The following is a 23170-nucleotide window of genomic DNA, read 5'->3' as shown; positions in this document are numbered from 1 at the left end:
TTCTCTCATTTGAGGTGCAGAGAATTACAACCCCAAAGATGACCGTCTTAAAAAGGTCCCTGATCGAAACGTCGACACAATAAAATACATGTAGAGGTGTGTGCAGGAGTTCTTTTTTTTTTAAACTAAGCTGGATTTCATAACAAAAGCACTAGTCCATGTCAGTTTCAAAATCGATTTAGGTTGGTATAGAATGAGGATTAAGAAATTGAATAAAATTATGAAGCCCCCGGAAGGGTTTGCCGACTCTTCTAACCAAATACTAGAGGCAGGAAGCCACAGTACCAAAAAAATAAAAAAAGAGGGGGATAGGGGTAGCATTCCTTTTCATATGACAACTGCATTGAAAGATGGTGGTGGTTAGCAAAGATATTAGACAAGCAATGAAAGAAGAACTTAATTCAGATTCTCGCTTTATTGGTCAATTGATGAGACTACAAAACGAATTCACAAAAAATCTCTTTCAAGTAATCAAATCTGTACAAACCTAAATTGTGTGGTTTTTACAGCTCTGGCTCGTATGAATTTGTGAAAAGGGTCATTGTATGTGTATGTGCGTGCGAGTGGAGGGCATGCTTGCTTTCCTTTGAGACAATTGACACATTTAACCTCTCCTGCTCGAGGATATTCAAACATCTTTCTTGAAGCGGGAGTAGTCACACGGCACACACACATCTCTGTTTGACATTTTACAGTACAGGGGGACAGGGAAAAACAAACCAATCCCCCTTTGCACAAACACGCCATCTGTTTGCTGCTAAATTCATCAGGTCAGAGGTCTCCACTATCTCCCGAACCCGGCTTTTTTCAGTCACAATTACTGTACAGAACGACACTGTGGTTCCATACTTTCAATGGGGCAAATTGGTAAGAGAAGGGGATAGTACAAATCTCTCAAATTGTCACACATAATGTACACACACGCACACTTTTTAATGCTCGCTCGCAGACGGAAACAGGCGCATTCCATGTCTTGTTCTCTCACACACCCACTCATAGACAATTCATAGCATTACATGTTTTTCTTACGATAAAAAAAGGAAAAAGCCCTGGATACTGGTTTGATTTCTGGCTGTTTGGTGAAAGAGAGGAAAGAGAGGTAGAGCGGGCAGGCATGGTGGGAGTGCAGGTGGAGGCTGAGTGAGGGGCAAGTCATTTCTTGGCTTTCCTGGGGGGGGTGACAGGGCGTCCGGAACCCATGCCCCCTCCACCCCCGTAGAACAGCTTCTTGTCTGCAGGTTTGAGGATCTGGGGAGGATTGAGAACAAACAAATAAAGAGACTTGCATTCAAAATCAAGAAAACTCTATAGTAAATGCCAACTATATACTACTATAAAAACATTGTTGCAGTTTTAAAATAGTACTATATTGATCCCAAAAGGGGAAATTTGTTTACACCAGCTAATACGGAGAAGTACCATTACAGCCAAAACAAAGGACACGCAGACAACAAAAAAACGACGTCCTCAACACATTACTAAAATTTAGAGATTAGAAAGTGATTTTTGTGATATCCCTTTACCTGGAAGGAGCACATGAGGGTCTCGTCCACGCTCATCATGGCTCCGGCGTTGTCAAACTCGCCGCAGTAGTTGGGGGCCGAGAACAGTGTCACTAGCTGCCTCTTCGCAAAGAACTCGTAGCCATCCTCAACCACCTGAAGAACCAAGCAGGGCTGTGTTCAGTAGGCACGAAATGGAGTAAAATGAGGAGGTACAATCTGAATTTGACCAATAACAAACGGTAGTTTTTGTTTTCCATTGCAAAACTGACCCCGGTTTGGAACAGGTTAAGAGGGATTGTTATGATTGTAGGGAACCAAGGTAGCTTTGTCCTTCATCCTTTTGCTATGTAACACTGTGGACAAGTGTGCAAGGAATTCTAGGCTTATTCACTTTCAAACCGCATAGAGCCTGTACTAGAGGGAAGTAATATATTCATATCACAAACAAAACCACTAAACTGGTAACCGTTTAAGGCCAGGCCGGGTAGTAAACCTGCAGAGTACGGGGGGGGGGGATCGGGGAATTCAGAGTTGACTAGCGTCGCAAAAAACCTGTCACTGATATTCCCACTTCTACTCAATACAACACATATTGAATTAACATAACACTGTATAATAGAATAGTGCGTAGAATGGCTGATTTGCTCATATTTGCAAAGGCCTACCTGTGATTTGGCTGGAGGAATGGGAGGAAGGAATATACTGACATGCATAATGATCTGAATGTCATTGCGGCAGTAAGGGGAAAACATTGCACGAAACCTTCTTTACTCTTCAGTTAACACAGACACACATATATTGTCCCTCCCCCCCTCACACACTCCCCGTCTCCCTCTCTCTCATAAACAGACACACCACTCTCTCTCCCACAAACATATATACACACTGCTCCCAACTTTAAAAACATTAGGCACCAAACAGAATCTAAAGGAGCACCAGAAAGATATATTTTTTTTTATATAGTTTAGGCTTACATTAGGCCTATATGAATCCTAGCTTTGAAGCACATCTCATGAGTAGCAGACCCTTTTCCTTTCTTCCTGTGCCAATCAAATGTTAGAAGGTTGTTAGCTAGCTAGGTAACATGAATGAACAACATTTGTTATCAAACCAATAATTAGCAACCCGGGATTAGTTTTTTTTTTACATGGTTGAGCTAGAAATTGCTTCAACTGCATTTATAAATAAAACTGACTTTATAAACATTTTATAACAGGCGCCAGCTGGTTCTTTAGATCGGTAGGGGCGACAAATCTGGTAGTATATGAAACGGTACTCTTAAGTATCATAGTATCATGACGTTTTGGTACCGTGATATTACTATGGTACCGGTATACTGTGCAACACTAATTACAGTGGGGAGAACAAGTATTTGATACACTGCCGATTTTGCAGGTTTTCCTACTTACAAAGCATGTAGAGGTCTGTATCCAAAAAATCACATTGTATGATTTTTAAGTAATTAATTTGCATTTTATTGCATGACATAAGTAATAATAATAATAATAATAATATGCCATTTAGCAGACGCTTTTATCCAAAGCGACTTACAGTCGTGCGTGCATACATTTTTGTGTATGGGTGGTCCCGGGGATCGAACCCACTACCTTGGCGTTACAAGCGCCGTGCTCTACCAGCTGAGCTACAGAGGACCACAAGTATTTGATACATCAGAAAAGCAGAACTTAATATTTGGTACAGAAACCTTTGTTTGCAATTACAGAGATCATACGTTTCCTGTAGGTCTTGACCAGCTTTGCACACACTGCAGCAGGGATTTTGGCCCACTCCTCCATACAGACCTTCTCCAGATCCTTCAGGTTTCGGGGCTGTCGCTGGGCAATATGGACTTTCAGCTCCCTCCAAAGATTTTCTATTGGGTTCAGGTCTGGAGACTGGCTAGGCCACTCCAGGACCTTGAGATGCTTCTTACGGAGCCACTCCTTAGTTGCCCTGGCTGTGTGTTTCGGGTCGTTGTCATGCTGGAAGACCCAGCCACGACCCATCTTCAATGCTTTTACTGAGGGAAGGAGGTTGTTGGCCAAGATCTCGCGATACATGGACTCATCCATCCTCCCCTCAATATGGTGCAGTCGTCCTGTCCCCTTTGCAGAAAAGCATCCCCAAAGAATGATGTTTCCACCTCCATGCTTCACGGTTGGGATGGTGTTCTTGGGGTTGTACTCATCCTTCTTCTTCTTCCTCCAAACACGGCGAGTGGAGTTTAGACCAAAAAGCTCTATTTTTGTCTCATCAGACCACATGACCTTCTCCCATTCCTCCTCTGGATCATCCAGATGGTCATTGGCAAACTTCAGACGGGCCTGGACATGCGCTGGCTTGAGCAGGGGGACCTTGCGTGCGCTGCAGGATTTTAATCCATGACGGCGTAGTGTGTTACTAATGGTTTTCTTTGAGACTGTGGTTCCAGCTCTCTTCAGGTCATTGACCAGGTCCTGCTGTGTAGTTCTGGGCTGATCCCTCACCTTCCTCATGATCATGGTCCTCTGTAGCTCAGCTGGTAGAGCACGGCGCTTGTAACGCCATGGTAGTGGGTTCGATGCCCGGGACCACCCATACACAAAAATGTATGCACGCACGACTAAGTCGCTTTGGATAAAAGCGTCTGCTAAATGGCATATTATTATTATTATTATTATTATTATTATTATCATTATCATTGATGCCCCACGAGGTGAGGTCTACAATTTTATCCCTGATGTCCTTACACAGCTCTCTGGTCTTGGCCATTGTGGAGAGGTTGGAGTCTGTTTGATTGAGTGTGTGGACAGGTGTCTTTTATACAGGTAACGAGTTCAAACAGGTGCAGTTAATACAGGTAATGAGTGGAGAACAGGAGGGCTTCTTAAAGAAAAACTAACAGGTCTGTGAGAGCTGGAATTCTTACTGGTTGGTAGGTGATCAAATACTTATGTCATGCAATAAAATGCAAATTAATTACTTACAAATCATACAATGTGATTTTCTGGATTTTTGTTTTAGATTCCGTCTCTCACAGTTGAAGTGTACCTATGATAAAACTTACAGACCTCTACATGCTTTGTAAGTAGGAAAACCTGCAAAATCGGCAGTGTATCAAATACTTGTTCTCCCCACTGTATATGTAAATCGTTTATATAATATGATTAGTGAATGCATAAAGTAGTTATTTTGTTAGATACTTCTCCCTATTAGCTGAAATCGTACTTTTTCAAAGCCATTTTAGCGGTCACTAATTGTTCGGTCCTAATCTAGCATAGAATCATGGGAATTTGTTGTGCTGATGTTGCCTCCCTTTCAAGGCATGTGTTGCTAGGCAATCCCCCTGGTCTTGCCCGGGCAGGCCTGCTCCCCCAGCGGCTAAAGCCAGGGGGAGAAACTTGGCTATGAAACAAAATAAATACTTCACTCTGAACCCCACTTCTTCCGCTAGATTCATGATAGTGTTAGACAAAGCAAGGAAAATAAACGTTAAAACATGATATCGTTTTATTTGGATTTGCAGCTGTTGTTGGTAAGTAATGAATCCTGCAAGCTTCTAAAATGACTTAAATCTTAACTTGAGGAAGGACACATTTTTTCAAGTATTCTAACAGGTCATCAAATAAGCATCTGTTCTTAATTGACTTACCTGTATAAATAAAGGTTAAATAAAAATAAAAACAGTATACCTGCCGGGACCTTTCTGCTCCCTAAACCCTTCCCCTTCGGTAGTCACTGACCTGGTGGGCCCTGCAGATGAGGTCCATGTCGTGCTTGTGGAGGAACTTGGTGACCACGTCGGCGCCGAAGGTGAAGGAGACGCCACGGTCATTCTCTCCCCAGCCCAGCACATCCTTGTCCGGGTCTGCCCACAGCAGGTCGCACAGCAGGCCCTGGTCAGGCACGTCCGTGGGCCGCATCACCCGCCGCACCTGCTCCATAGACTGGAGATCAGGGGACAGGCCTGGGGGATGGGGGAATAAATAAAAAAATGAGGTATAGATTGTCGCACGAGGGATGGTTGGGTGCAAAGCTTGAATATATATATATTTATTAAATAATATGGCTTTTTAAACTCTGTGGTTTTCACTTCTCAGTCTGCCTAAAGCTCATGGTCTGACTGATGAAAACTACGGCCTACATCTCAGCCTGGCCCTGGCTCAATCCAAAAATATCTCTAAATTTTCTCTCTCTTAACTGAGTTTTTCCTTTCACTCTTTATACGGCAGCTGATGTTCTACTGTTACAATGGGAGTTTACATGGCACATTAGGGCAAGGACAAAAGGGTGTTTAAAATCAACCGGAAATGTGCACACAGGAGCCATTTGATAAATACTACAACTTCATACCTCCATGGCAACAAAATATCTTTTCGTCGACGATGGCCGCCACAGGCAGGCAGTTGAAGCAGTCGGTGAAGGTCTTCCACAGCTTGATATTGTACCGCCTCTTACCTACAGGGTATATTCAGTAAAATGAACAGTGCAGCATGTTGGGAATTGCAACGTAATGAATAGATATGACATGATGCCCAATTCTTCATGACATAAAATCCTACAGTTGAAGTCGGAAGTTTACATACACTTAGGTTGGAGTCATTAAAACTTGTTTTTCAACCACTCCACAAATTTCTTGTTAACAAACTATAGTTTTGGCAAGTCGGTTAGGACATCTACTCTGTGCATGACACAAGTCATTTTTCCAACAATTGTTTACAGACAGATTATTTCACTTATAATTCACTGTATCACAATTCCAGTGGGTCAGAAGTTTACATACACTAAGTTGACTGTGCCTTTAAACAGCTTGGAAAATTCCAGAAAATGATGTCATGGCTTTAGAAGCTTCTGATAGGCTAATTGACATCATTTGAGTCAATTGGAGGTGTACCTGTGGATGTATTTCAAGGCCTACCTTCAAACTCAGTGCCTCTTTGCTTGACATCATGGGAAAATCAAAAGAAATCAGCCAAAACCTCAGAAAGAAAATTGTAGACCTCCACAAGTCTGGTTCATCCTTGGGAGCAATTTCCAAACGCCTGAAGGTACCACGTTCATCTGTACAAACAATAGTACGCAAGTATAAACACCATGGGACCACGCAGCCGTCATACCGCTCAGGAAGGAGACGCGTTCTGTCTCCTAGAGATGAACGTACGTTGGTGCAAAAAGTGCAAATCAATCCCAGAACAACAGCAAAGGACCTTGTGAAGATGCTGGAAGAAACAGGTACAAAAGTATCTATATCCATAGTAAAACGAGTCCTATATCGACATAACCTGAAAGGCCGCTCAGCAAGGAAGAAGCCACTGCTCCAAAACCGCCATAAAAAAGACAGACTATGGTTTGCAACTGCACATGGGGACAAAGATCGTACTTTTTGGAGAAATGTCCTCTGGTCTGATGAAACAAAAATAGAACAGTTTGGCCATAATGACCATCATTATGTTTGGAAGAAAAAGGGGAAGGCTTGCAAGCCGAAGAACAGCATCCCAACCGTGAAGCACGGGGGTGGCAGCATCATGCTGTGGGGGTGCTTTGCTGCAGGAGGGACTGGTGCACTTAGATGGCATCATGAGGAAGGAACATGATGTGGATATATTGAAGCAACATCTCAAGACATCAGTCAGGAAGTTAAAGCTTGGTCGCAAATGGGTCTTCCAAATGGACAATGACCCCAAGCATACTTCCAAAGTTGTGGAAAAATGGCTTAAGGACAACAAAGTCAAGGTATTGGAGTGGCCATCACAAAGCCCTGACCTCAATCCTATAGAAAATGTGTGGGCAGAACTGAAAAAGCGTGTGCGAGCAAGGAGGCCTACAAACCTGACTCAGTTACACCAGCTCTGTCAGGAGGAATGGGCCAAAATTCACCCAACTTATTGTGGGAAGCTTGTGGAAGGCTACCCGAAATGTTTGACCCAAGTTAAACAATTTAAAGGCAATGCTACCAAATACTAATTGAGTGTATGTAAACTTCTGACCCACTGGGAATGTGATGAAAGAAATAAAAGCTGAAATAAATCATTCTCTACTATTATTCTGACATTTCACATTCTTAAAATAAAGTGGTGATCCTAACTGACCTAAGACAGGGAATTTTTACTAGGATTAAATGTCAGGAATTGTGAAAAACTGAGTTTAAATGTATTTGGCTAAGGTGTATGTAAACTTCCGACTTCAACTGTATCTGTTATACAAAATGCATTTCTATCTGAACGTTTGTGTAATGTTACACCCTTCAAAACTGAACCCTGATCTTCAAAGCAAATAAACCTGGTCCTTGCTTTGTCCCGATAACACTCTTACATAATTTATTGCATTCTTATTTTGCGTTTCACATAATACATGCTCTGTAACCAACCAATCAATCAATAAATCAAATTGTTTGTCGACCTTTTTAAAAATGTCAAAGCGCCTCACAAAAACTTTGATTTTTCATTGTAAGCTCATTTACTTGTGTGGCTGCCAGTCAAAGAGCATTGCAGCACTTCTGCTGTCATCTGCCGAATGTGTTGCAATAATGTATTTTCTGTTAAGGAAAACTATAGTTGCTTGTCCCTGATCACTCTATTGAAGCAAAAAAACACTTGACTTTCAATATAAAATGCGACCCGTCTTCCGTTGTGCTATTTACAAACAAACATGTGACTGGCTCAACTGTTCTGGGGAACTACGGTAAGCTTCATAATGTTAGTTAATGTGAGCGGTGAAATGACGAAAGCGATCTGTTTAATCCCCTAACGTATTGCACAAGTTGACTACTTAAAAAGTAGCTACAAATATAAAAATGTATTGAAAAACTTCAAAGAAATAGCTTCAATGGTATAAAAAATAATAATATCCCGTGGCTATTTCCAAATACCCGGAATACTACCCAAGCGTAATGGAGAAGTCAGAATACCACTCATACTGTAGTGCCTACATTACTCACATTATTATTTTTTATATGCATTTACTATGTATGTGTGCCCATAACTGTTATGCTCAGTTATGAAGCCTCTTGTGGATGCGGGTGCTCTATCGTGTTTTTTCATGTCTGTCTGTGTTATGCATCTGTCTAAGCCCCATCAACTCACACTCATCGTAGAAGCCGTATATTCTGTTGATGGAGGCACACTCGTGGTTGCCCCTCAGCAGAAAGAAGTTCTCTGGGTATTTGACCTTGTAGGCCAGCAGCAGGCAGATTGTCTCCAGTGACTGCTTTCCTCTGTCCACATAGTCCCCCAAGAACAGGTAGTTGCTCTCCGGGGGAAAGCCTCCGTACTCAAAGAGTCTCAGCAGGTCGTAGTACTGACCGTGGACGTCACCTGGGGGTGGGCAGAGTTGACCATGGTGTGTAAGGTCACAAGATACTAACAGGAAAATGTTTGTTCCGGCTGTTACTGTATAGATGAGAGGACTAAAATAGGCTGTTGGGCACCCGAAACAAAATACTTTAGTTATGCTAGCTAGTAGGCCTAGTAGCGTTTCTTTTTTAAAGTATTCATTGTAATCATGCCTTTCTGTCGAGTGTTGGTAAACAGATGAGCTTCAGAATAGTTTTTCTAATTGCCTTAGTCTACATATGGTGCTAGTAGCGCTTTCCTTTTCTACACTTGCTTCCCTTATTGCTTAGGTGCATGTCTTCTGTTCCTGAGCCATCTCCTGTCTTTACACTTTGTATTGTTGATGTTTGTGGTGATGATTAATCAATTTCCCTTCTTGGAATTAATAAAGTTCTACTAGTTTGATTAACCACATTTGAGGCACCCTTTTCCCAACCCCAGAAGTGACAACTTGGCCTCACCACAAATCTTGAGTGGCGCCTCGAGCTCGAGCAGTATTGGCTGGCTGAGGAAGATCTCCCGGGACTTGAGGCAGAGGCCACGAATCTCGTTCTCCGTCAGCTGCACATTTTTGCCAGGTCGGGAGCCCTTCACTGGATAGGAGACAATGACAAAGTGAATACTTGTTCACACACAACATTGTGTCTCATGTGGAGAGTGAGCCTGTGTGGCTGTTTTCAACTGACTTTTTAGCAACCGCGAATATCAAAGCAACTCGCCAAAACAGTGCTAATTCTTTGGTTCAATCCCGTACTAGCTGCTAACTAGCCTTAGCTACAGTCTCTGGCTATGCTAAGTTACTAGCCAACTACTAGCGCTCTAAAACTCTAGGCGATATTCTGCCTTCTCCCTAACGTTTTCAGCTATTAGCTTTGCCCACGACTGGCTTATGTGAACTACAATCCCGACGCTGTGTTTTAACATTTAGAAACGTCAATAAAAAACTCAGAATAAAAAAGGACGTTTTACACCTCCATAAGTCTGAGGGTGGTTTTAACCTCCCAGACTTGGAATTGTATCAACTCACCACCCAAGGCTTTTACTTGAGACATAATGTTAAATGCACTAAAGAGGAACAATGTGTACATACTGAAGATGCGCATGTTCACCCCAGAATCTTTTCAAGTGTCTATTTTCAAAAGATAAAGCAAAGAACATTAACAACTTCATAGTTAAGAACACTATAACAATATGGAAAAAAATGAAACAGGTTCTAAAAGAACCAATATCACTCCCAAAAAACACAACCCTATGGAACAATCCTTGGATAGCTTTTCAGAATGCACCGATAAATTGGTCGACATGGAAAACTAAAGGCATAGAAACCGTACATGACTTGGAAATAGAAAATACATTTATGTCCATGGCAGAAATAAAAAAATCAATTTTGGACAGACCAATGTAGATGTTTTCAAATAATATACCTGCAACTTAAAAGTTTAATATCACAAAATTTCAATTTGAAATCTTTTGGACATAAGAGCAATCTTGAGGGAATCCTATTTGAGTCAGAAAAGGATATTCATATGATAGGTAAGATATACAAAACCTTGCAGAGAGCCTATCCAACTGACAACCTCTTAGGAAAAAAAGATAAACTATTGGAACCAAGACTTAAAAATAACTGATATTGGCACAAGATTGGGAAATGTTGGAACATAACTAATGAAATAACAGTTAAATAAAATGTAGGCTTAATCCAGTATAAAATAATGTATAGAATGTATTATGCAAGAGACAAAATTCACAAATTCTATAGCACAATGACAGAGTCATGTCTTAAGTGTAAAACTAACAGACTCAATAATCCATGCCTTCTGGGAATGCTATAAAGTCCAAAAGGTATGGGCGGAGTTAGAAAGTTGGCTGTCAGAAGTATTACAATGTAAATTTACATTTAATCCGTCTGTCTGCATATTTCAAGACATGTCATATGAGTGTGCAGTGAGATACCTGATGGGTTGGACGATACTCTTCTCGTCAGTTATATTGAAAAAATGTATACTTAACTGGAAATCAACCAATCCTCCATCGTTAAGACAATGGAAAAATCATATGCTTTATTATCTAAATATTGAAAGAGCGTGGGCGACGGAGAAGATCAAAATGGTGCAATTTGTGGCGGCGAGTAGTGCAGGCACTGGAGATAGGGGTGAGAACTGTAGGTCTGTAGGTTGTCTTTTGTATGTGTATGTTTTGTATTATTTGAAAAAATGTAATAATATTTAACAAAAAAAGAAACATCAATGATCATCCTTTGCGATACGGCTTTCAAAATATATGGCCCTCATCTTTCATCAGCGAGAAAGAATCCTTCAAATAAAGACACACTTATTGTAGCAGTTTTGCACAGATCCATACAGCAATAGGTGCCTCCATCCGATGAAACTACACTTCTGCTACACTTCCCAAGTTAAGCTTACACAAAGGTGTTCGGAGCACGCTAGATAGCCAATTAGCACAGGTGGTCGTGTCTCTCTTCAGTTTGTTTTCCGTAAACAAGCGCTGAACATGAAGATATGGCCGTGTGGGAACACTAACCCTAACCTATAAAAAGGTGTTTATCAATTTAACCTTTTGTTTTCTGAAAATTATTTATTGCTGATATTAAATATAAAGGTCCTTACGCTTCCAAAACAGTACCGCAAGAGATGCGTGTTAATGTTTAGACTGAGCGTCGGGGCTCTTAACAAAACTCCCCCGTAAAGAAGTCGCCTTCGTCCAATTACTTATGTGTAATGTAATGGAACAGAGTCATGATCAAGGGCTAGCCAACTACCTATCCAGCTAGCCAGACAAAGGCGTCCGCATACTAGGTTCGGTTTGCTCTTAGCAGAACTCGGCTAGGTGAAGCTAACGTGATGTATATAAACCCTGGAGTGAAAAAGTATGAAAATGTATGCACTCACTAACTGTAAGTCGCTCTGGATAAGAGCATCTGCTAAAATGACTAAAATGTAAAATTAGTGCTTATGCTATGTATTGGCCAATGAGAGGCTATGAAGCCTCTGGCCGGTCATATTGGCACTCCCCAGAAGCAGCAGAAGAATTACACAATATTTAAATGTAATGTTTCAAGGACACAATTACATGTGTTTAAGTGTTGTTGTAACATTTTAACTTTCAAAAAATATATACTTTGAGGAAAATTTTTATATATATATTTTTTTGTATGTTTATCTCGCATAATATAATTTTAAAGTATGCAATAAGGTGTCTGGAATAGAATAAACATGGGGGGGAAAAAGTAGACATTAATACATGCATTTCTATAGCTTCCCAAATATTTTTACAATAGTGGGGGAGTGCCAAGATGGAGGCGTGGTGGCGTCAAAACAGCGCCCCCTGTCAGGCTCTACGGCTCGAACAGACGAAAGAAAAACTGCCGAACACCAAAACGAACAAAAACGTCACAAAATGTCGTCATAATATATGCGCGACCTGTTTCGACTGGGAAGCACACGGTAAGCTTTAGTCGTTGATGCTAGCTAACTAGTTCACCCCAAAAAAATAAAGAGCATTTCTTACCTTCCAGAAGTCGCTGTATGATGGAGTCGATGTTTAATTTATCGGCTTCTGCCATAATATTCCTGTGATAATTTTTCCGTTTCGAATAATCCCTCTAAAAATGTATCAGGCTTGTTAACTAGGTAAACTAGCTAAACTACTGTAATCAGCTAACGTTAGCCCGCTAACCTTGCGCCAGATAATAATGCCTCAATAGTTGAAGTTAGGGGGAAATGTAAATGGATTTCCCCAAAGAATACTTCAACAAAACGCATTAATTATAGACTTTTCATACCGGTTTCGATTTCACCGAGTTATATTTCAATATTTTTCACCTACTCCTTCAACTGGATAGCACCCAGCCCTCAACAAAAGGACCGCTGTGAAGCAGGCAAGAATAACTAAGTACTTCCGGGTCACGAATTTTTTTGAACGCTTCAGAATAGGAGTCCTGTCCTGTACACTTTACATGAATAATTAGAGAGACAATTATGGAAAATGTGCACAAAAATCGATCGTATTTTATACAAGTTATGATACAAATAATTATTAGATCAACAATGTTTTGTCTGTACACAAATTACACAATTTACTGTACATTGTTGCAGTAAAAGGGGGGTCCATTCTACTCATGAGCACTTCTAGTTTCCAAATCCACAGAGTTTACACCCCCACCAGCGTCGCTGCTAATTTTGCGGCCCTGAAAGAGTGGGCAATCAGCTTAAATCCAATCCGTTTTTCAAATTGTACATACATATTGCACCATAAACAATTTCCTGTACATTGTGTTGCAGTAAAGGGGGTGTCCATTATACTCAGGGCCCTTAAAGTGGAACTGACAGTGTTTTAACTACTCTGCAGATATTAAACAAACAGATAATCATAATATCAGTCAAAAATATAAAATTGCCAGTTTATGAGGTTTTAAAAATAGGTTCTATTTGACTCAGACGTACAGTCCACCCAACTAGAATCACTACTCTCGGCGGGTCTGACCTAGAGTATGTGGACAACTACAAATACCTAGGTGTCTGGTTAGACTGTAAACTATCCTTCCAGACTCACATTAAGCATCTCCAATCCAAAGTTAATTCTAGAATCGGCTTCCTATTTCGCAACAAAGCCTCCTTCACTCAGGCTGCCAAACATGCCCTCGTTAAACTGATTTTCCTACCGATCCTTGACTTCGGCGATGTCATTTACAAAATAGCCTCCAACACTCTACTCAGCAAATTGGATGTTGTCTATCACAGTGCCATCCCTTTTGTCACCAAAGCCCCATATACTACCCACCACTGTGACCTGTACGCTCTTGTTGGCTGGTCCTCACTACATATTCGTCGCCAAACCCACTGGCTCCAGGTCATCTATAAATCACTGCTAGGCAAATCCCTGCCTTATCTTAGCTCATTGGTCACCATAGCAACACCCACCCGTAGTATGCACTCCAGCAGGTATATCTCACTGGTCATCCCCAAAGCCAACACCTCCTTTGGCCGCCATTCTTTCCAGTTCTCTGCTGCCAATGACTGGAACGAACTGCAAAAATCTCTGAAGCTGGAGACTCTTATCTCCCTCACTAACTTTAAGCATCAGTTGTCAGAGCACCTTACTGATCACTGCACCTGTACACAGCCCATCTGAAATTAGCCCACCCAACTACCTCATCCCCATATTGTAATTTATTTTGCTAATTTGCACCCCAGTATCTCTATTTGCACATCATCTCTATCATTCCAGTGTTAATACTAAATTGTAATTATTTTGCACTATGGCCTATTTATTGCCTTACCTCCATAACTTGCTACATTTGCACACACTGTATATATATTTTCTGTTGTATTTTTGACTTTGTTTTGTTTACCCCATATGTAACTCTGTGTTGTTGTTTTTTATCGCACTGCTTTGCTTTATCTTGGCCAGGTCGCAGTTGTAAATGAGAACTTGTTCTCAACTGGTTTACCTTGTAATAATTTTAAGGTGAAATAAATAAATAAAACAGTAAGGCATTGTTGGCAGAATAGATGGATGTAGTTCAATGCATGATTCAAATAGTTCACCAATACATTTATTGGTAGTACAAAATATATTAACCCAAAATATATTAACCCATCCACCACCCCCCCTCTTCGGAGGACACATATCTTTTTTGGTTTTTACAGCTTTTCTGCTACATATACAGTGAGGGAAAAGTATTTGATCCCCTGCTGATTTTGTACGTTTGCCCACTGACAAAGAAATGATCAGTCTATAATTTTAATGGTAGGTTTATTTGAACAGTGAGAGACAGAATAACAACAACACAATCCAGATAAACGCATGTCAAAAATGTTATAAATTGATTTGCATTTAAATGAGGGAAATAAGTATTTGACCCCCTCTCAATCAGAAAGATTTCTGGCTCCCGGGTGTCTTTTATACAGGTAATGAGCTGAGATTAGGAGCACACTCTTAAAGGTAGTGCTCCTAATCTCAGCTTGTTACCTGTATAAAAGACACCTGTCCACAGAAGTAATCAATCAGATTCCAAACTCTCCACCATGGCCAAGACCAAAGAGCTCTCCAAGGATGTCAGGGACAAGATTGTAGACCTACACAAGGCTGGAATGGGCTACAAGACCATCACCAAGCAGCTTGGTGAGAAGGTGACAACAGTTGGTGCGATTATTCGCAAATGGAAGAAACTAAAAAATTACTGTCAATCTCTCTCAGCCTGGGGCTCCATGCAAGATCTCACCTCGTGGAGTTGCAATGATCATGAGAACGGTGAGGAATCAGCCCAGAACTACATGGGAGGATCTTTGTCAATGATCTCAAGGCAGCTGGGACCATAGTCACCAAGAAAACAATTGGTAACACACTACGCTGTGAAGGACTGAAATCCTGCAGCGCCCGCAAGGACCAAAATCGAGCTCTTTGGCATCAACTCAACTCGCCGTGTTTGGAGGAGGAGGAATGCTGCCTATGACCCCAAGAACACCATCCCCACCGTCAAACATGGAGGTGGAAACATTATGCTTTGGGGGTGTTTTTCTGTTAAGGGGACAGGACAACTTCACCGCATCAAAGGGATGATGGACGGGGCCATGTACCGTCAAATCTTGGGTGAGAACCTCCTTCCCTCAGCCAGGGCATTGAAAATGGGTCGTGGATGGGTATTCCAGCATGACAATGACCCAAAACACACGGCCAAGGCAACAAAGGAGTGGCTCAAGAAGAAGCACATTAAGGTCCTGGAGTGGCCTAGCCAGTCTCCAGACTTTAATCCCAAATCTGTGGAGGGAGCTGAAGGTTCGAGTTGCCAAACGTCAGCCTCGAAACCTTAATGACTTGGAGAAGATCTGCAAAGAGGAGTGGGACAAAATCCCTCCTGAGATGTGTGCAAACTTGGTGGCCAACTACAAGAAACGTCTGACCTCTGTGATTGCAAACAAGGGTTTTTTGCCACCAAGTACTAAGTCATGTTTTGCAGAGGGGTCAAATATTTATTTCCCTCATTAAAATGCAAATCAATTTATAACATTTTTGACATGCGTTTTTCTGGATTTTTTTGTTGTTATTCTCTCTCTCACTGTTCAAATAAACCTACCATTAAAATTAAAAACTGATCATGTCTTTGTCAGTGGGCAAACGTACAAAATCAGCAGGGGATCAAATACTTTTTTCCCTCACTGTACATACATTTTACATACACATTTTACATACATGGTAATTTAATATAAAGCAATCACATAACAATAATACATTACCAAACATAAGCTCTTTAATCCCACCCCTCAGCCACTCTCAGCCCATCCTACCCATCACCATAGATCACCCTCGTTTGGATTCCATATATTTTTCAATTGTGCTGTGACGTACTCCTGAGTGGCGCAGTGGTCTAAGGCACTGCATCGCAGTGCTAACTGTGCCACTAGAGATCCTGGTTAGAATCCAGGCTCTGTCGCAGCCGGCCGCGACCGGGAGACTCATGGGCGGCGCACAATTGGCCCAGCGTCGTCCAGGGTAGGGGAGGGAATGGCCGGCAGGGATGTAGCTCAGTTGATAGAGCATGGCGTTTGCAACGCCAGGGTCGTGGGTTTGATTCCCACGGGGGGGCCAGTATAAAAAAAAAAAAAAATGTATTCACTAACCGTAAGTCGCTCTGGATAAGAGCGTCTGCTAAATGACTAAAAATGTAAATGTAATGTTTTACATACATTTTGAACCTTTCCAATCGCATAGTATCCACAGATTGTGAGCTAAAGAGGAAAAAAATTCCTATGAGTATTATTATATTATTGATTGACTGCCTATGGCTTTCCAAATCGCCTAACACCGCTATTTGTAAGGTTAATTTTAAGTGTTGTGATTTTTTTACCATTGCTGAACCTGTGACCAGAAACAAGCTACATAGGGACAATACCAGAATAAATGACCTAGTGATCCTGGAGGATAAAACTGAAATTGTAACTAGGTTTGTATGGCTTGTTTAAAAAAGGGTGATACTATAAACTAAATGTCATTTTCAATTAGTTGGAAATGAGTAGTTGTAATCTGTATAAAGGCAAAAGGGCAATTTTTGAACAAAGGATGAGCCTTTCTTAATAATCTACTGGAGAACCATTTTGGGTTTAAATATAACTTATGTATGAGTGAAGCTTTTAGTGAGAGGTTTAATGCTTTAATATTTAATAATTTTAGCCCCCCAAACTCATATTCATTATATAAATAGGCATGTTTAATTTTGTCTGGCTTAGCATTACAAATAAAATGAAATGTTTTCTGCTCATATTTTGTTTTAAACGAGTCGTCTGGAGTACATTTAATTTTTTTTTACATTTTAGTCATTTAGCAGACGCTCTTATCCAGAGCGACTTACAGTTAGCGAGCGCCATTAGTAAGTAAGTAAGTAAACTGTGATAGGACCAAAGAGTTAATCAATGTGATTTTTTCTATGAATAGACAAGTATTTACCTCTCCATGGTGGTAGAATCTTATCTATTTTTGCAAACTTTCTATTTGAAATTGATTGTGGTATGTTCATTTATATTTTTTGAGATATGAATACCAAGTATGTCTACTTCACCATCTGGCCATTTTATTGGTAAACTACAACATTTAACATTTAAGTCATTTAGCAGACGCTCTTATCCAGAGCGACTTACAACTTGGTGCATTCAGCTTAGGATAGCCAGTGGGACAACCACTTTTTTATTATTTTATTATTATTATTAATTACTGTTATACTATTCCAGGTATTCCTTAAAGAGGTAGGGTTTCAAGTGTCTCCGGAAGGTGGTCAGTGACTCCGCTGTCCTGGCGTCGTGGCGGAGCTTGTTCCACCATTGGGGTGCCAGAGCAGCGAATAGCTTTGACTGGGCTGAGCGGGAACTGTGCTTCCGTAGAGGTAAGGGGGTTAGCAGGCCAGAGGTGGATGAACGTAGTGCCCTCGTTTGGGTGTAGGGTCTGATCAGAGCCTGAAGGTAAGGAGGTGCCATTCCCCTCACAGCTCCATAGGCAAGCACCATGGTTTTGTAGTAGATGCGAGCTTCAACTGGAAGCCAGTGGAGTGTGCGGAGGAGCGGGGTGACATGAGAGAACTTGGGAAGGTTGAACACCAGACGGGCTGCAGCGTTCTGGATAAGTTGTAGGGGTTTAATGGCACAGGCAGGGAGTAAAGCCAACAGCGAGTTGCAGTAATCCAGACGGGAGATGACAAGTGCCTGGATTAGGACCTGTGCCACTTTCTGTGTAACGTAGGGTCGTACTCTGCGAATGCGATAGGAGAGACCATGTGAGGATATGACAGAGCCAAGTGACTTGGTGTATAGAGAGAAGAGGATAGGGCCTAGAACTGAGCCCTTGGGGACACCAGTGGTGAGAGCACGTGGTGCGGAGACAGATTCTCGCCACGCCACCTGGTAGGAACGACCTGTCAGGTAGGACGCAATCCAAGAGTGAGCAGCGCCGGAGAGGGTGGAGAGGAGGATCTGATGGTTAACAGTATCAAAGGCTGCAGATAGGTCTAGAAGGATAAGAGCAGAGGAGAGAGAGTTAGCTTTAGCAGTGCGGAGAGCCTCCGTGACACAGAGAAGAGCAGTCTCAGTTGAATGACCAGTTTGAAACCTGACTGGTTTGGATCAAGAAGGTCATTCTGAGAGAGATAGCAGGAGAGTTGGCTAGAGACGGCACGCTCAAGAGTTTTGGAGAGAAAAGAAAGAAGGGATACTGGTCTGTAGTTGTTGACATCGGAGGGATTGAGTGTAGGTTTTTTGAGGAGTGTTGCAACTCTCGCTCTCTTGAAGACGGAAGGGACATAGCCAGCGGTCAAGGATGAGTTGATGAGCGAGGTGAGGTAAGGGAGAAGGTCTCCGGAAATGGTCTGGAGAAGAGAGGAGGGGATAGGGTCAAGCGGGCAGGTTGTTGGGCGGCCGGCCGTCACAAGTCGCAAGATTTCATCTGGAGAGAGAGGGGAGAAAGAAGTCAAAGCATAGGGTAGGGCAGTGTGAGCAGGACCAGCGGTGTCATTTGACTTAATGAGGATCGGATGTCGTCAACCTTCTTTTCAAAATGGTTGACGAAGTCATCCACAGAGAGGGAGGAGGGAGGGGGAGGAGGAGGAGGATTCAGCAGGGAGGAGAAGGTGGCAAAGAGCTTCCTAGGGTTAGAGGCAGAGGCTTGACATTTAGAGTGGTAGTGTAAACACTGTGTCTTTTAACGATCCAATACGTAATATGGTACACTTGTCATAATTACGTTTTAGTCCAGAGAGGCTAGAAAAGTGATCAAGATCTTCAATGAGACTGTTCATAGATCCAGATTGCGGACTTAAGAAAAAACTTGAGTCGTTGGCATACAATGACACTTTTGTTTTTATCCCCTGGATGTCTAACCCCTTGATGTTCTTGTTGGATCTAATTTTAATAGCTAGCATTTCGATGGCCATAATAAATAGATATGGAGACAATGGACAGCCTTGTTTTACTCCTCTTAAAAGCTCAATACTTTCTGAGAAGTAACCATTATTTACTATTTTACACCTGGGGTTGCTGTACATAACTTTAACCCATTGTATAAGAGATTCACCAAAATTAAAGTAATCCAGGCATTTATATATCAATTCTAGTCGTACTTTATCAAATGCCTTTTCAAAATTAGCTAAGAAGACCAGGCCTGGTATCTTTGATGTTTCATAATGTTCAATTGTTTCAAGTAATTGTTGTATATTATCTCCAATATATCATCCATGTAAAAAACCTGTCTGATCAGAATGAACAATATCTGGTAAAACCTTTTTTATTCTATGTGCTATGCATTTTGCCAGGATTTTCGCATCACAACATTGAAGTGTAAGAGGCCTCCAGTTTTTTAAATGGACTGGAACTTTATACTTACCACCTCGGTCCTGTTTCAGTAGTAATGAAATCAGACCTTCTGGTTGAGTACCTGAAAGTCTACCATTTGTAGTAATTGAAACATGCTAATAATGGATCTTTGAGTACATCAAAAAAAGGTCTGAGATACCTCTACTGGTATACCATCAAGCCCTGGTGTTTTTCCAGACTGAACATATTTAAATGCCTCAAAATTCCTCCTCTGTAAGTTGGCCCTCACACAGGTCTTTCTGTAAATTTGTTAATTTTACATTATTATTATTAGGAAAGAAATCCTTACAGTTAACATCATTCAGTGGAGATGGAAGAGAGTGAAATTAAAACATATTCTTAAAATAGTTTGCTTCCTCTTTCAGAATATAATTTGGTGAATCATGGATGACTCCGTCATTGGTAACACATTTCTGTAAATTATTTTTGTTAGCATTTCTATGTTGAAGATTTAAGAAGAATGTAATGCATTTTTTTACAATTTTCCATCCAATTCAATTTATTTTGTGATAAATTACACTTGATCATTCTTGAATAAGTTCCACCAATTATTTTTGTTTTTCCTCTAACCTATTTTGTGCTTCTATGGTACCTGCGCTGTTATTTCCTCTATTTCCTTTATTAGTCTAATTGCTTTTGACCTAAACTGCTTTTGTTTTAATGATGAGTATTGTATTGAATGGCCTCTAAAAGTACATAAAAAAAATGTCCCATACAATAGGGGGATCTGCTGTACCTATGTTGTGAAGAAAAAAAGTCAATTCTGAATTATTTTGTCTTAGTTAAGAACAAATTGTAATCCAGTAAGCTTTGATTAAATTTCCAATATCCCCGTCCATGTGGAAATTCTGTAAGAGTTATATGGAGGCTAATTAAATGGTGGTCCGATCACATTCGGTCTCCCATTAATACTTTTAAACTTTTGATGCCAGTAAGAATGAGACCAGGAAGTAATCAAGATGGCTAGCTTGATTAAGCCTCCTCCATGTACAGTACCAGTCAAAAGGTTGAACACACCTACTCATTCAAGGGTTTTTCTTTATTTTTACTATTTTCTACATTGTAGAATAATAGTGAAGACATCAAAACTATGAAATAACACATGGAATCATGTAGTAACCAAAAAAGTGTTAAACAAATGTAAATATATTTTAGATTTTAGATTCTTCAAAGTAGCCACCCTTTGCCTTGATGACAGCTTTGCACACTCTTGGCATTCTCTCAACCAGCTTCACCTGGAATACTTTTCCAACAGTCTTGAAGGAATTCCCACATATGCTAAGCACTTGTTGGCTGCTTTTCCTTCACTCTGCGGTCCAACTCAACCCAAACCATCTCAATTGGGTTGAGGTTGGGTGATTGTGGAGGCCAGGTCATCTGATGCAGCACTCCATCCCTCTCCTTCTTGGTCAAATAGCCCTTACACAGCCTGGAGGCGTGTTGGGTCATTGTCCTGTTGGAAAACAAATGATAGTCCCACTAAGCGCAAACCAGATGGGATGGCGTATCGCTGCAGAATGCTATGGTAGCCATGCTGGTAAAGTGTGCCTTGAATTCTAAATAAATCACAGACAGTGTCACCAGCAAAGCACCCCCACACCATCACACCTCCTCCTCAATGTTTCACGGTGGGAACCACACATGTGGAGATCATCCTTTCACCTACTCTGCGTCTCACAAAGACATGGCAGTTGGAACCAGACATCTCAGATTTGGACTCATCAGACCAAAGGACAGATTTCCACCAGTCTAATGTCCATTGCTCATGGTTCTTGGCCCAAGCAAATCTCTTCTTCTTATTGGTGTCCTTTAGTAGTGGGTTCTTTTCAGCAATTCGACCATGAAGGCCTGATTCACGCAGTCTCGTCTGAACAGTTGATGTTGAGATGTGTCTGTTACTTGAACTCTGTGAAGCATTTATTTGGGCTGCAATCTGAGGTGCAGTTAACTCTAAAGAACTTATCCTGTGCAGCAGAGTATAATCTGAAATATTTTATTCAAATATACAAACGAGGCAATATCTCATTAAAAATGTGCATATTTGCATAATGCGCAAATACATTTTTCGGGAGTCTGGATAAAGTCAGTCTAAATATTTTGGTTTCATTTTGTTAAGACACTCCAGGACTGGACTTTTCCACAGCAGATTGTGAATAAATACTTTTTTCCATCTTTCTATCTGTAAAATACTAAAGACATCCATGTAAAATGCATTTTGCTGCATTTTCCCAAAGAAAATGTTATCTAGAATAAAAAATGGACAACATATCAACAATTTCCTCTAGGCAAGTCTGGAGAATATATCTAAGGATAACCACACAACATTTGGTAAATGCAGATGCTTCTGAAGCTGAGAAAAATGTGTTGGTGTGTGGGAAGAGTCTGACTGTCGGAAATGGCAGTTAGTTAAAGACAAATACACTGAATTTAGACTACCAAACGCCAAATGCCTATTTAGACCCAATCACTATTTCTTCAAAGTAAGTTACTAAATATAGTCCAGTTTGTAACATTCTCTGTGAAATGGCCTTTTAAATTATGCGTAATTTAATGTAGTGAGCTTGGAAATTATTGATATATGTCCTCCATTTTAAGGTGGTTAAAATGTATTAAAATGTAAATGACGGTAGTATGATAAACTAAAGAAAATATAAATGTTCATGGAGTTTTTGGCATTTATGTTTATCTTTTGAAAAAACTCACATTAATGGACAAAAATACCAACAAATCTCAAAATTGATAGGTAGATGCAAAAATGTCATTTCAGCCTGTGGTGCCTGACCTTAAGGGCAACAAAATGAGCAGAGATGCTGCTGGGGTTGTAAACTCTGGATTTGGAAACTAGAAGTGCTCCAGAGTAGAATGGGGACACCCTTTTATTGAGACACAATGCACAGGAAATTGTGTATGGTGATATGTATGTACAATTTGAAAAAACGATTTGGATTTAAGCTGATTGGCCACTCTTTAAGGGCCGCAAAATGAGCTGGGGATGTAAACTCTGTTGATTTGGAAACTAGAAGCACTCTTGAGTAGAATGGACCCCCCCCCTTTTATTGTGACACAACCTACAGGAAATTGTGTACAGTGCCATATGAATTATAGAACATTGTGTACAGTAATACGAATGGTCTAAATAACAATGGGATTTAAATGTGTTTTCTTTAAAGATTATTATTACTATTATTAATAGTAGCATTATAAATCATGTTTTGTTATTTGTATTACTGTTGTTACCATAACAACTATCTAGTAATCATTACTCTTAAAGGGGAATTTCACCCTGGCTCTGCCACGGCATATAGTCATTACTATATTAACAACATTACGTTTTTGTCATAAACATCACAATTATCCAAACCACAAACTAGAACGAGCACATTTTCATTTCACTGGTAGAATCGGGAAGTTTTGACTTCCTGTGTATTCGTCTGCTCATAATGAACCACAAAGTCCGGCATTCATAGCGAATGCAGATACC

At 40.8% G+C, this 23170-nt stretch overlaps 1 protein-coding gene across 1 annotated transcript; it reads right to left on the bottom strand.

Annotated features, from left to right (window-relative positions):
* Window positions 1–396: 396 nt before the first annotated feature.
* Window positions 397–12732, bottom strand: LOC311137154 (serine/threonine-protein phosphatase PP1-gamma catalytic subunit B-like). The gene is made up of 7 exons (XM_084171506.1): window positions 12344–12732; window positions 9277–9408; window positions 8567–8797; window positions 5838–5942; window positions 5228–5451; window positions 1524–1658; window positions 397–1248 (listed from the first exon to the last, which is right to left on the bottom strand). Exons 1-7 carry the CDS (start codon window positions 12396–12398, stop codon window positions 1153–1155), a joined length of 978 nt encoding a protein of 325 aa, XP_084027632.1. The 5' UTR covers window positions 12399–12732; the 3' UTR covers window positions 397–1152.
* Window positions 12733–23170: the final 10438 nt, after the last annotated feature.

This window comes from Coregonus lavaretus (genome assembly GCF_964263955.1).
Source record: "Coregonus lavaretus genome assembly, chromosome: 1".
Lineage (NCBI taxonomy): Eukaryota > Metazoa > Chordata > Actinopteri > Salmoniformes > Salmonidae > Coregonus > Coregonus lavaretus.
The sequence above is the reverse complement of the archived record's forward strand: the minus strand, read 5'-3'. Positions and strand labels throughout refer to the sequence as shown.

What these genes read in the sequence shown, in the direction of transcription:
- LOC311137154 (XM_084171506.1), bottom strand. Translation starts at nt 12,398, where the DNA reads ATGGCAGAAGCCGATAAATTAAACATCGACTCCATCATACAGCGACTT. An exon ending in ATACGGCTTCTACGATGAGT is followed by an intron (nt 5,943 to 8,566) that starts GTGAGTTGATGG and finishes TATACCCTGTAG; the next exon opens with GTAAGAGGCGGTACAATATC. An exon ending in TCATCTGCAGGGCCCACCAG is followed by an intron (nt 1,659 to 5,227) that starts GTCAGTGACTAC and finishes TTGGTTCTTCAG; the next exon opens with GTGGTTGAGGATGGCTACGA.